At 43.6% G+C, this 13,063-nt stretch overlaps 1 protein-coding gene across 1 annotated transcript in view; it reads left to right on the top strand.

The window, feature by feature from the left end:
- CREB5 (cAMP responsive element binding protein 5) overlaps positions 1-13,063 on the top strand; it is a 377,051-nt gene that overhangs the window by 145,326 nt on the left and 218,662 nt on the right. The window contains exon 5 of the mRNA XM_054564156.1: positions 355-527. Within this exon, the coding sequence (XP_054420131.1) occupies positions 355-527 (173 nt within the window). The remainder of the gene's footprint in view (positions 1-354; positions 528-13,063) is intronic.

Below are 13,063 nucleotides of genomic sequence, written 5' to 3'. Positions count from 1 at the left end.
TTCAAAGCAACATGCTGAATGGTTCTTCAGTAAATCACAGCATTATGCACATACCACAGAAATCATTTTCAAATGCCGTATATATCACATCAAATCACTAAGCGTCCCTGATGTAAACCTCACATCAGGATGGCGGCAGAGTGATTAGTGAACTTCAAGGTATTATGTGCTTTCCTCTTAGGGTGCATAGTTATTTTTCATCTTCTCACAGTTGTAAGTTAGAACAAGATGAATGGGCCCATCACTTGCCAGAAGCCATAACTCTCTATTTAGTTGACATGACCAGATTCCCAGTTTTGGCCTTTGAGAACTTGATTTTCTTTCCTGATCTTTCTTCCTGTCTTCTCTGGGCAGAACATCTCGATGCATAATGCCGTCGGTGGGGCCATGGCGGGGCCCGGAGCTCACCAGCTCGGCAGCACGCGGATGCCCAATCATGACACCAGCGTTGTGATTCAGCAAGCCATGCCGTCTCCCCAGTCCAGCTCTGTCATCACACAAGCCCCTTCCACCAATCGCCAGATCGGGTAAGGAGACCTTCTCGGCTGTCCCTGGGGCCTGACCAGAGCTCAGAGAATGTTTTGGGTTTTCTTGTTTCTAGTGCTTGGATGGGATGAGGCAGAAGTTGGTTTTCCTGGCTGGTGTGATGTTTTTGATGGGAGAAAGGAGGGGGAGTCTCTGTTTGGTAGATGCTGTGTGACTCTGACTTTGGGGGAAAAGCAAGTCATTCTGTGTCATTGTTTCTTTAAAGAAGAGTAGTGAATGCAGGAAACTCCCTGGGTGTTATGGACACTGCAGCATAGTTCTCAAGACAAATACTTGAGGACAGTGGAAAGGAGTTTCTCCCCTATCTCTGTATCGGTCCATACTCATTCTTGGAGTAGACAGACCAAAAGAAACAGGCACTCTCCTCTTGTTTATGTAAAAAAGATATTACTGAGGCATTGGTAGAATTAGTAGAATGGCCCCAGACACTCTGGATTATGGGATGGAAAGAGGTCTTGCTTCTGAGTATCATGCGATAGCTCTAGCACCTTGCTGCTCAGAGTGTGGTCTGAGGACCAGCAGCGTGGGCATGGCTCAGAAGCTTCTTAGAAATGCAGAATCTCTGGCCTAGCTTCCTCATCTCCAGAATGAGGATAGTGTCTCTTCTTCCCACCCTCGCAAGAGTAAGGTGAAGAGGAAATAAAAGATTTATGTGCACATGAGTTCTTAGGAAGAAAAGATAACAACCTGAGCCAAAGAGCTATGATAAATTTATATTGTTGGATGCTGAAAACTGGTTGCTCTATGTTCCCAGAGTTCTCTGTTTAACACAGGAAAGGGAGCCTGCTGTGTTTGGGATATGCACCAAAGTTTAGTCTGAATATTCAGTTCAGTGTTGGGTAGGATGATTTTAAAAAAATTGGAAGCTGTTCCACAATTTGTTAGTCTGTCTTTCCCCTTGTTTTCCATGCTTGTGAGTATTCCAGCCCAAGAGTGAGCCCTGGGGACTGCGCTGGCTTACTCCTCCCTCACGTGCTCTGGAAGGGGTACTTGGTCTCACATTTCTCAGCTTATTGGGATGGGCCATTATGTGTGAAGACACACCTTAGCAAATGAGAGTTGCGGATGATGACAATTTTGTGAGTTTGCTTTGGGTCCGTTCAGTTTCCCATTCAAGAAACAGAAAATTAATCTGGCCATTTGAAGGCTCATCTTTGTTTGAAGAAGCCAACGCTAAATTAGCAAGTGTCTCTGCCCTTAAAAGATTTCTTCTCTTCCCAAATGACTATGGGAGCAAATGTTGCCATCATATAAAGCAAGAACCTGTAATATACTAAGAGGGTGGGGTGGCTTTGTCAAAGACAGCCTCTAAATCTCAAGGGACTCCTTCACTCCAGTGGCTTGGCTTTGGGTAGACAATTCACAGTTAGGCCAGCTAATTATAATTATTTTATTTTTCTTTCAAGGGGAAAAAAACATAAAATGTGCTTGAGTTTACTAGCAGTTTTACAGCATTCCTTCCCCCCTGGAGTTCTCCTGCCTCTCCCCGCTCCAGCCCCCAACTACCCTCTTGCAGGCCCTTAGTATTCGGCCATTGTCAGTACAATGCCGGTGTTTGTGAAACAATCTTTTAAGAGTTAGCACTAAATTCTAAGATGAGTGTTGAGTGTCAGTAATTTACCCAGCAGGCCCAGGGCTGTACAGTTGGTGACGTTCCTAGGCTGTGTCACTAGGCCTGGGAGGGTGGGGGTGTTTCTCTGGTAGTTGTGACCTCCTAACCCACTCCATTTTCCCATTTATTCCCAGTCCTGGGGTGGGGGGGTGTATCTCTCCTGGTGCATTCTAGGAGATAATTGTCACTTTTAGGACTCTGTCTCACTGCCAGACTTGAGGGAGGCTGCCTCTTTTCTTCAGATCCTTCCCTGTCGTGCTTACCATGTTGATTTCAACCCACACATCCTGTCATTTCCATTTTCTCCGTGTGACCCATCCAAAACCTTGCCCGGATGATCATGGGGGCTCAGCAAGGAACAAGCCAACCCATCGCACCAGTGGATTCAGAATGAAACTCTAGGTGGTAACATTTGGGGATGGTTGACTCTTTTATTTCTCTCAGCAAAGAGGAAATGAGTACTTACTTTAAAACATGAGTTCCCTCTGGAGACTGTGTCTTTAAATGAGCATTTGAAATTGCAGATAGTTTTTTTTTTTTGAGGCTGCACAGAACCATATTGTAGTAATATTCTGATTTTTATCACAACCTCAAATATTTAAGTGTCAAAATCTGGCCAAGCCACCTGCAAATGTTTGCCATGGCAACTGGCCAACAAAAACAGCAAACAGCAATGAAAGTCTTCATTCAGGCTCTGCGCTTAAGCTGCATCCAGCCAGAGGGGCTGGGACCCACCTGTGCCCACGCACAGTGCTCTTTTGCTGTGGCCAGTGGGTGTGTTCACGACTGGAACTTTGTGGAGAGGGAGGGGGCCGCCTGTCTCCCGCTCCCCGTGTTCCCTTCCCTTCTACCAGTGCTCAGCGTCTGCTGCCGGCCCCACTCGCTCTCCCTTCTGCCCCCTCCTTTCATGCTGTGCTTAAGCTTAGAAGCTTGAATGTATTGGGAGTGGTACTGACAAGAAGGACTGGGAACGGGGGACGGTGTCGGTTCTCAGGGAAAATTTGGGGGACAATGTGTACGTCCTTGTGAGTGTTTGGTTTTCATACTTCCAGAGCAGGCACTGAGCCGACGTTGACCAAAGTGGGTGGAAATGCAAAAATTCAAAGAAACAAGGTTAACAGTTGATAGGCAAGCAACATGGGCAACTTTCGTTCCACCCTTTCTATGCTCCACCATGCCTTTCACCCAGTTCTGTCAAAGCAGTGCTGTTATCCCACTAGAAACTGGAGGTAAGTATAAATATCCCAAATTGCACTTGTGTGGTTAGGCAGGCTAGAAAAACACACAGCACTAGAGAGTGTGGGAGGCATCCCCAAACTGGTGACTACTTGTGCATTGTCAAACTGGCAGACGCTCTGTCGGGAAGAGTGTCTTTGGCTGATTGATGGTAGCTTTTTAGGAGATAAGTTTTCCAGATGGGGAAAAAAGGAGTGAGGTATAGGCTGTAGGGGAGACAAGTGAGACAGAAAACAAGCATGTGTTAAATAGAGATGAAATCGATTCAGCCTCGGACCAGATATGTGGCAGATTCCAAGATCTCTATTCCACTCCTTTTTATTTGCTATCATGTAACAGGCTCATTAATTCAGGATCAAGCCAGCAAAGCCTGGGGAAAATGGTAGACGAACAGGTAGTGGTAGCATATATTCTCTCTCTTTTTCTTTCTCTCTCAATCTCTCTCTCCCTCTGTCTCCTTTCATATGAGACATTTTTGTAGGAGCCAAACACTGGTTGAGTAGGTGGCTGTGATCTTGATAGATCCCAGCTTTCCTGAAGTCTATTTCTCTTTATGCAGTGCGGGATAGTGGATAATTCATGATCAGTGATTCTTCAGGAGAGCAATGAAGATAACATGAAGTGTGGCATTCTGTAAGAATAGGTGTCAGTACTGAGTTCTGACAGGTTATGGGAGGCACTGCCAACGTATTCCATAAATTTTCTTCCTGCATTTAAAGTGTTCTAAAAATTTAATTCTCTGGGTGGATTGAACAAATATATAAGCTGGTTAGATTATTGGTGAAAATTATTTGACCATAATTGTTTACGATGGGAGTGTGATATGTCTAACACCAGACTATACAAATGTTCCTACCAAGACTGATATTTGGAAAGAAGATATCTGGCCCATTGTGGAATATTCTAGTTAATATACCAGGAAACTTGAGAATATGTTCAACAGCGTGCATATGTGAAACCATTTATGTATGTAACCTCCCCCTGATTTTATACCAATTAGTCCTGGAATATACATGTCCATGTGATGTGTAGGCATGTTAGTTATTTGGTCATAAACTCTGTTTGCACAGGGCTGTAGCGAGACACTATAGATCTAACATTTAGCTAGAAATTTATATAAAATATTGTAGAAGCAAATCTTGTTTTATGAAAAAAATAAAAAGGAGCTGATATTTGTCATAAATTTTAGCTTCTCTCACCCTTTCTGTGCTTCTCTCTTTGCTCTTGGCAATCCCTGACACTGTGTGCCATACAGAGGATATCAGGTATAGCTCAATGGATGTGACCAAGGAAAATAATAATAATATTAATAATGAAAAACTTATTACATCTTAGAACTTGTGTCAAAAGCAAGGCCACCTTTCCTATCGGGGAGAGTGATGTGGCTTTGTTGCATGAGTCAGCATTGTTTAAGGGTCCCTCGAGATGGGAATGTTAATTGGTTTAAGGGTTTCTGTGTCATTGTTGCTCTGAAAAAAAAACAAACAAACCCCAGAAGAATAGAGAAAGCTCAGTATATGATGCCATCACAGAAAGGCACAGCTTATAGGAGACTTGCATAATAATAAGCAGTTAAGATTTTAAGAATGTGCTTGCTCTGTAAATGCACAGGTGTATGAATCCATTATTAAGAGTTTTCTTAAACTCCACAAACCTACTGAGCATGGCTGAGACTGCCCACCACAGACAGCTGTCACTGCCCACCACGAGCTAATACAAGAACATCCAGGTCAGCCTTCTTCCCGCGGAGGCAATAGGCCAGCAAGTCCAAGGTCATCACTGGTCCACAGCCCTGCCCCAGGAGGGCTAATTCAGGCCAGAATCCATGATTTCCTGCTTTGTGTTTTGCTGAATATCATGGCTGTGAACATTGCTTTATTGTTAGAAAGTTGCTGGATCTTTCACAGCCCTGAGAACATTTACGAGGGCCCTTCAGGGGGATGCTTTCTGGGAGGGTTGATGGACTTAACCATATGGCTCCCGTTAAATCCCATGCAGAGCCTTCAGAAATTACCTCTGACACGGGGGCCAGCAGCCTTCCACTCACAGAGTTTTATGTGTGGAACGAGACATTAAGTACTGATACTTGAGGAAATATAAGGTTTCTTAACATTCAGAAGTTGTAATACCACGTGGTACTGTAGCCAGACGAAGGGGGCAGAGCCAGAACATCAGGGCACATAGCTGCGTATTCCAAGAAGCAGAAAATGACCCTGACTTTGCCTCTGATTCCTTAGGCAAGCCTTGTGTGTCCCAGGGTCTCAGCTCCTCACCCAGAACAGAGGAAGGTGAGAGTCTTAGTCAGCTCAGGCTGCTGTAACAAAATACCATAGACCCAGTTGCTTCAGCAACAGACATCTGTTTCTCACAGTACTGAAGGCTGGAAAGTCCAAGGTTAAGGTGCCGGCAGGTTCAGCTCTTGGTGAGGACTCTCTTCCTTCCTTGCAGATGGCTGCCATCTCATGTGCTCACATGACCTCTGTGTATGTGTGTGTGTGCATGCACGCATGTGTAGAGAAAAAGAGAGAAGGAGAATATATGTGCTCTGGTGTCTCTTCCTCTTCTTATAAGGACGCATCCCATTATGGGGGCTATACCTTCATGGCCTCATTTAAACCTAATTTCCTCCCAAAGGCTCCCACCTCCTAATACCATCACATGAAGGTTAGAGGCTTCAGCATATGAACAGAGTGGGGCACACACATTCAGTCCATAACAGCTGGTCTACTTGGGAGAGCAAATTGGAGGTCAGCCCTCAATGGCTCAAGCATATGGTTTAAAAAAATCCTTTGATTAATAGTATCCTATTAGAGATAGGATACTAATCCTTTGATTAGTATCAAAAATCCTTTGATACTGAAGAGAAGAAAGGAAGCTAACATTTACCAAATATCTACTATGTGCCAGGCACACACCTAGCTTTGCATGTTGTTTCCTATAATTCTCCAAGGACCCAGAGTGGTCAACATTATATTCTCCAGTTCTGTTGCCCAAAGAGAAGTAACTTTTCTGAAGTCATTCAGCCAGGGAGATGAGCAGAGTTCTGAACGTAGGTCTGTTGCACTCCAAAGCACATGCTTTCCCCGTGCTCCTGCCCACAGACACCCCAGTGCCATGGACACATGAGCATGGCTGACCATTTGGGAGAATTATCTGCGCACAGGGATTGGCCAGGACTCAAGGTATCTGGTTACAGTGTGAAGAGCGCCTGTGCTTTCACACACCTGCGGGCTGGTCAAGGGCAGAGAAGGACACTGATTTGCCAGCAGCTGCTTTAGTCCTTCACGAGAAATGTATTGGAGTTCCCTGGCCCTCAGGGAAGGGAGATTGGGGAACAGTCGGGCACACGAATATAGAGACCTGTACCTGGGAGGTCTTCTGGCCAAATTCCCTCACTTTGAAGAAAACCAGTTATCAGAGAGAATGAGTGCCCCTTCTGCTCCACATTTAGCTTCTTGATTTGCAGGGAGACCCCTATGCCTTGCCCAGATGAAGTGTGACTTCCAGACTTATTCTGGTTCTTGCTGTGGAGGTGGCTTTTCCTGTGACCTCCTCTTGAAGGAAGATTTTATCTTACGAGCACAAGCCCTGCTCGCAGAATACCAGAGTCTTCCATACAAGTGTTTCTGTGCATAACTCAACCCTATTTTTAGAACAGATAAGCACAGGTAAGGGTCTGCTTCTAGAGCAAATAGCCCATGATTTTTTAGTTTGTATCTGTTATAAATCTGGACACATTCTTTTGTGCAGCATATTAAAAAAATACACTTGGAAAACAAGAGCTTGCTCAGAGCCAAGCCATGTCAGGTCAGAGCAGAGTCTTGAAAAAGTAATGGCCAAGGGTTCAGAGCCTATGGATTTAGCATAGACCAGGCTCTGCCATTTAAAAGGTTTATAACCTTTGCCAAGTACTCAACTTCTCGGGGCCTCAGTCCCTTTATCTACATATGAAAGGGTTAACCAGTTGATAATAAGTCAGTCCCAGCAACAGCATCTTCATTTTCTCTTTTGGTTTGTTTTCTTCCAAGAGCTGAGTTTAGTAAGAGTTCTAGATTATCTGAGCTTCAGGATGTGTTCCCAGACCCCAGTGGGTGAGAACAGTATAGTGCTTGGGAATGCTTAGGAAAATGCTTAGTCAGAGAAGGGTCCCCACACAGGAAGCCAGAGAAACGTGACTTCCATGCTCAGCCCTTATGTGAATATTAACAACTTCATAATTCTTTTGAACATACCCATTTTACAGTTGAGTAAAGTGAGGTTCAGAGAGTAAGTGACTTGCCTTGGGTCATCATGATAACCGTGAGAGCCAGAACTAGAAGCCAGGCCATCCATACCACACTCTCCCATGGGTCCAAATGAATGTGACTTTGCCAAGTTATAGTTTCCTCACTGGTAAAATGGAGAGCTATCACTAAAGGATCCTCCTAGTCCTAAAAAAATGAATGATTTTCATAACGAGTTTAATCCTGAAAACTACTTGGCGAAATAAGTTCTTTGGGGGCTCAGTTCTGCATGCATGACCATGTGCCGTTTCCTCCTTTCAAGAAATTGTTCTTTTATGCTCTCTTCCCTAAAAGTGGCTTTTGTTGGAGGTGTAACTACAAAAACACCAAAAACAACAGCACAATAGTAAAAGGTGTAAAATAAGTCCAGTGCAAGAAACCTGGACAATGGTCTTGCCAGGCACAGCTCTGTAGGAAAACGCAGTCCACTGTCATCTATTCCAGCATTATTATGATTTTGGGGGTTACTTTGTGGGAGGCCTAAAATATGGGGCTTTAGCTTATATCAATATTTAGTATCTTCCGAGGGCTAAGCCTTGGATAAGATGCCCTATAAGGGTTGATGGTATGTATTTCCCATAATACAAAGTACAGTAAATTACCTGTACCTTTCTGCACTTGTCGTAGTTCCTCATTGGGGATTGGCTCAGTAACTTCTGTCATCAGAGGTATGAATGCCTAGTTGGCTCAGTACTGTCGGTTGACACGCTCATGGTTTGGCGTTTAGAGAGAGTCCCACGACTGAGTGTAACTATTCCTTGAAAAATGCCATAAGGGGCACGGACATGGACAAATGGTTAGTGTGTGTAGTGCTCTGCAAGGTGAGCACGTCTGGAGAAATGAACTGGATACAGCAGAGCTGGCCCTTTGGAACAGAGTATACTTTGCTCTTTTGAAGACTGTGCATGTGCAAGCAGCATGGCAGTGTCCCGGTGGGCATTTCTGATTATTTGTAGCTTTCATAGTCTTAAATACCACCTGTCTCATAAAGTGTAAATAACTCTCTGTGAATGATTGACAAGTACAATAGGTTCTGAGTTAAAAGAGAAGGGCCGTTTTAGAAATTTGCAGATGGGGCATGGTTTTTATTGCATATACCATGTATTCATATGACCGGACTTTTTGGGAGTCAAAAGATCATTTATTCAACATGTTTTCTCATGAGTTTTTCAATTATATTAGACCAAGTGGATTTTCTGTACCATCATTTTTAAATATTCTCTCTAATGAGGATTTAGTTAAAGGTTATACAAAGTCTATGAACACTTTGCCTTTGGTTGGATAAGAATAGCACATAAACAATCCATTCGGTCTTACATTTTGGATATAAAGGCATCCCTTGATTGGGGAACCCTATTTTAATGAGGTAGTGCAAAGCCACTGACTGAGAAATGGGAAGCTATGGCTGGTGCTTCTGATTCTACCACTCAAAAGCTCTGGGACTTTAAACAGGACCCTTGATATAATTGGGCCCTAGTTTCCCATCTTATAAAAAGAAAGACACAAACTAATCTGTCTAGTAAGTGCCCTCTTCTAGCTTTTAGAAACAAATTTGTTTCCTTATCACGACCAACATTCTACCACACACTGCTTGGCTGATATGAATTGTAGAAGAAGAAATTCTATAAAATAGACACATTCATGTTTAGCAGGAAATCTAGTAATCTATTTGCCAAGTATGTTGTGCTTTTGGTAAAGATCAACATAAAATTCTTGTAGAGTAATAAACATTCTTAATGGCACCAGACACATTTAAAAGAATTTGGAGTTTTATAGTTTTCCCCCCTTTGGCAAAGTGTATTTTGGCTGATGAATAGGCCGGTAAAGTCTGTAAAATGACAGGACCCTTGTGAGTGCGAGGTAGAGACATGCCGGAATGTGCTCGGGTTGCTTTTGCAGGGGTGCAGATCTTTGCAGAGAACAGATGGCCCCAAACATCTTTGAAATGCCAGAAATGACTTCCTGAATAACCATACACCCATCAGATACTGGTTCAGATATGGTCATTCACAAGCCAAATGCACAGCACTTTACAGCTGTCGTTCAATCTATTATTTTTCAGTCCGTAGAACCCATGAACATTTTCTACACAAATAATCATAATGACAACTGCAACAACAAACACCCATCCCCAGGTCCAAGCCACTGAACATTTGCCAAACACAAAATGTCATTCTTAGAAACCATAGGGGCTGGAGGCCAAGCATTTGGCAGATTCTGAGATTGCTGTGCAGCGTGATGTTTCCTCTCACTTTTCCCAATGTCTTGCTCAAATTGAATACCTGGAGAGAGAAGCAATGGAGTATTTGATTATAGAAAAATAGAGGTGGCTTCCACTTCAGTATTGTTTGGATGGCATGAGTGACACCATTTTGATGAACCTGGAAATTCAGTGACACCAAAGTGTACCTCTTGAGACTTTCTATAGCCCCGTAGTGAGTCAGGCCATATTGTTAATGACAAAACTAAACAAAAATGCAGTTTTATAAATGCACATTCCAAATTACAGCCTCTCTAAAGCATTGAAAGAATGAATTTTAAAAAATGATCCAAACTAAACTGTGTACTGTTAAAGAAGACTAGGGAATTTTAACATCAGCATCCAAAATGAAAATTGTGTGTGTGTGTGTGTGTGTGTGTGTACACATTTCATAATATTTTGCTTTACTAAAACATGATTTAGGCCATTTGACATGTATATAATCTTATTCAAAACTCTTGAAGAGTTTTTCCAGATGTATTGTGTATATTCCACATAATGTGGTTTTCATAATGCCCTGAATGTCCCTTAGAAGCTCCCTTTTACATGACAACAAACTATACCAGCACCTTGGAACTACTTTTAAAAAAAACAGTCATAGGGACCAACAAGCATAATAAGATTGAAAAAGAAAAACTCATATAGATTCCGATTAGCCCCTTCCCCTAATTTTCATGAAATTGAAACAACTCCTCGTTATCTAGAAAATGACCCTTTGGTTGATGGATTATGTTTTCAGGAGGAGCTACTTTATTTCTCTGACACCTTGGCATCATCGGTATGTGAAGGGAGATCCTTAGGGGCTGCAGCTGAGGTCCCTGGACGGTGGTGACAGCCAAATCCCGGGTCGGGGGGAGGGCGCCAGCTCAGGCGGTGGGGAGAAGGGGGAACATCGCCTAGAAAGCGGGCTGCGCGTGGTGCTGGCCAAGGGCTTGGGGCTTCACCAGGGAAGGCTTTGCTCTCCCAGGAGATTCTGGTTTACAGCCGCGGTGGAATGGGGGTGGGAGGGCTCTCGCCTGACTTTCCTTCCTTTGTCCCTCCTTCCCTCCCTCTTTTCTTTCCACCTCTCATAGGAAAAAAAAGAGGAATGCGTCAACTTATTCATGTCTGTTGTTTTGCCCTGGCTTTGGCTAAAAGTCTGGAATTGGAGAAAGTTAGAACTTTTAAAGAAAAGGAAAATGAAGGGGGCATGTGTGTGTGTGTGTGTGTGTGTGGTGTCAATTGCTAAACATGTCCCAATCCCCCTTCATTGTATGGATAGTTGCTATTTATTTAATTTAGCTCTGTAGTCAAGCTCTTTGCAGGGAACTAAAGGAGTGAGTTTGTCCAGATCACTTTTGGCAAGTGTGTGTGTGTGTGTGTGTGTGTGTGTGTGTGTGTGTGAGAGAGAGAGAGCAAGAGTTTTCTAAAAAAAAAAATGTGTGTGAAACTTTGTCCCACCGAAGCCACAGACAGCCAACCTTATACTGTGTCCACCGCGTTCCATAATTATTATTGCCATTAGGAATAATTATTATTTGCTTCATTGAGCTGGCAGTTTGGAGCCTGCCTGACACAAAGGCTTCTCACAGGAGCCGTATCACACAAAGGACCGAGCAATCACCCGCGAGCGCTTTAACATGTTTGGACGACATCCTTCTCTTGGTTCATTTCGCTGGGTTTCCTACACACAGAGCTTCAGACTGAATGAGAAGTTCATCAGATACAAAACCAGCATGAATGAGCACCGGCACTCAGAAAGCTTTTTTTGATTGGATGCTGGAATTCTTGGCTTTTCTCAGGTCTGGAAATGAGAGTTCTTTTCATGCTGCTGCGTTCCTTTAATTAGAGATAGAAAAATAAATGATGATATGGGTCTTCGGTGAGAGGCTGGGCTGGAAATGGCATGAGAATGGAAGTGAAGAATGGGACAAACACCCAGTGGGGAAAGCAGTGGGGTTTTTCAGGGGGCAGGATATTTACTTTAAACCTTACCTTTTTATTTCCCTAATTTGCTTGCCTCCTTGCACACACACTCTCCAGGTTCCAGATTCTGTAGTATTTTCTCTTCCCTTTGCCTTGTCATTTTGAAATAACTGCCACAGGCCTCCCCCATACGCTCCTTAGAGACCTCAGGTAGAATGTGGCCAGGTGTTTTGAACTGGTCATATGCTCACAGCAGAAGCTGGGCCTGGCAAAAAGAGCTCACCAAGTCAGGACAGAGAAGGGCATGACATGATATTCTTCCAGACATTAGTTTTCCCAGAAGGCTCTGTTGGTTCCTTGCCAAGGTCTGTGCCAGTCCCAGGCCTGTGGGCACTTAAAGAGAATAACACATACCTTCAAGTGTGGTTGTCTGTCCACTCCCTTTAATCTCTCCCTCCCAACATGGTGTCTGTAGCAAAAGCAGCTGAATCTGAAGAAGGGAAAAAAAAAAAAACCCCAACAGTTTGCAGCGGACTCGTCAAACCCAAAATAATCGAGTGAATGTCAGCTTTGTTTCCACAGACACCCAAACAGCCTGTCTTCGATCCTAAAGCCAACTGTGATTCCTAGATAGGGTCAGGGAAGATCTGTGTGACCTTTGCTGGGCAGGAGGGGAGGCACCACGTCTGCGTAACAAATACCCCTTAGTCGGTCAGGAATGGAGGCAACTGGATACACACCCCCCAGATGTGGTGCCCAGATGGGGTGAGTGACAAGAATCCCTGAAAAGAGACTTCTTTTATTACTATGTTTTCATTAAATGGGTTCCTTGGGTGAATGCCCCTGTACAAATAAGAAACAAATGAAAGTTTAGCTGTAGTGATTTCCAGGGATTTGTGGTCCTGGATATTATATGTAGGAACACTGTTTAGAGGATGAATGTTATTGAGCCGTATGCCTGCCTGCATCTGTGTTTTTAGAAAAGATGGCGAAGTAGTACCATAAAGAAAAAGAACCCTGCACTTTCTCAGTAGTAGGAAAGCCTGTCTTCAGGTTAGATTTTCTGCGAGTGTAGAATTGATGCTTTTTCCATTTGTTCTAGGAATTTAGGGGTAGAGAAAGGCCAGAGGAATGGCCTCCATTGGCATGGGTTTTAATAAAGATGGAACCTCAATTTGTTCCTCTTCAATGGTAACCTTCATGAGGAAGCACTTTTTTACA

This window comes from Pteronotus mesoamericanus, unplaced genomic scaffold (assembly GCF_021234165.1).
Source record: "Pteronotus mesoamericanus isolate MK-2021 breed Mesoamerican mustached bat unplaced genomic scaffold, CSHL_Meso_final scaffold_85, whole genome shotgun sequence".
Lineage (NCBI taxonomy): Eukaryota > Metazoa > Chordata > Mammalia > Chiroptera > Mormoopidae > Pteronotus > Pteronotus mesoamericanus.
Note: the sequence above shows the minus strand (reverse complement) of the source record. Positions and strands in the feature narration are given on the sequence as shown.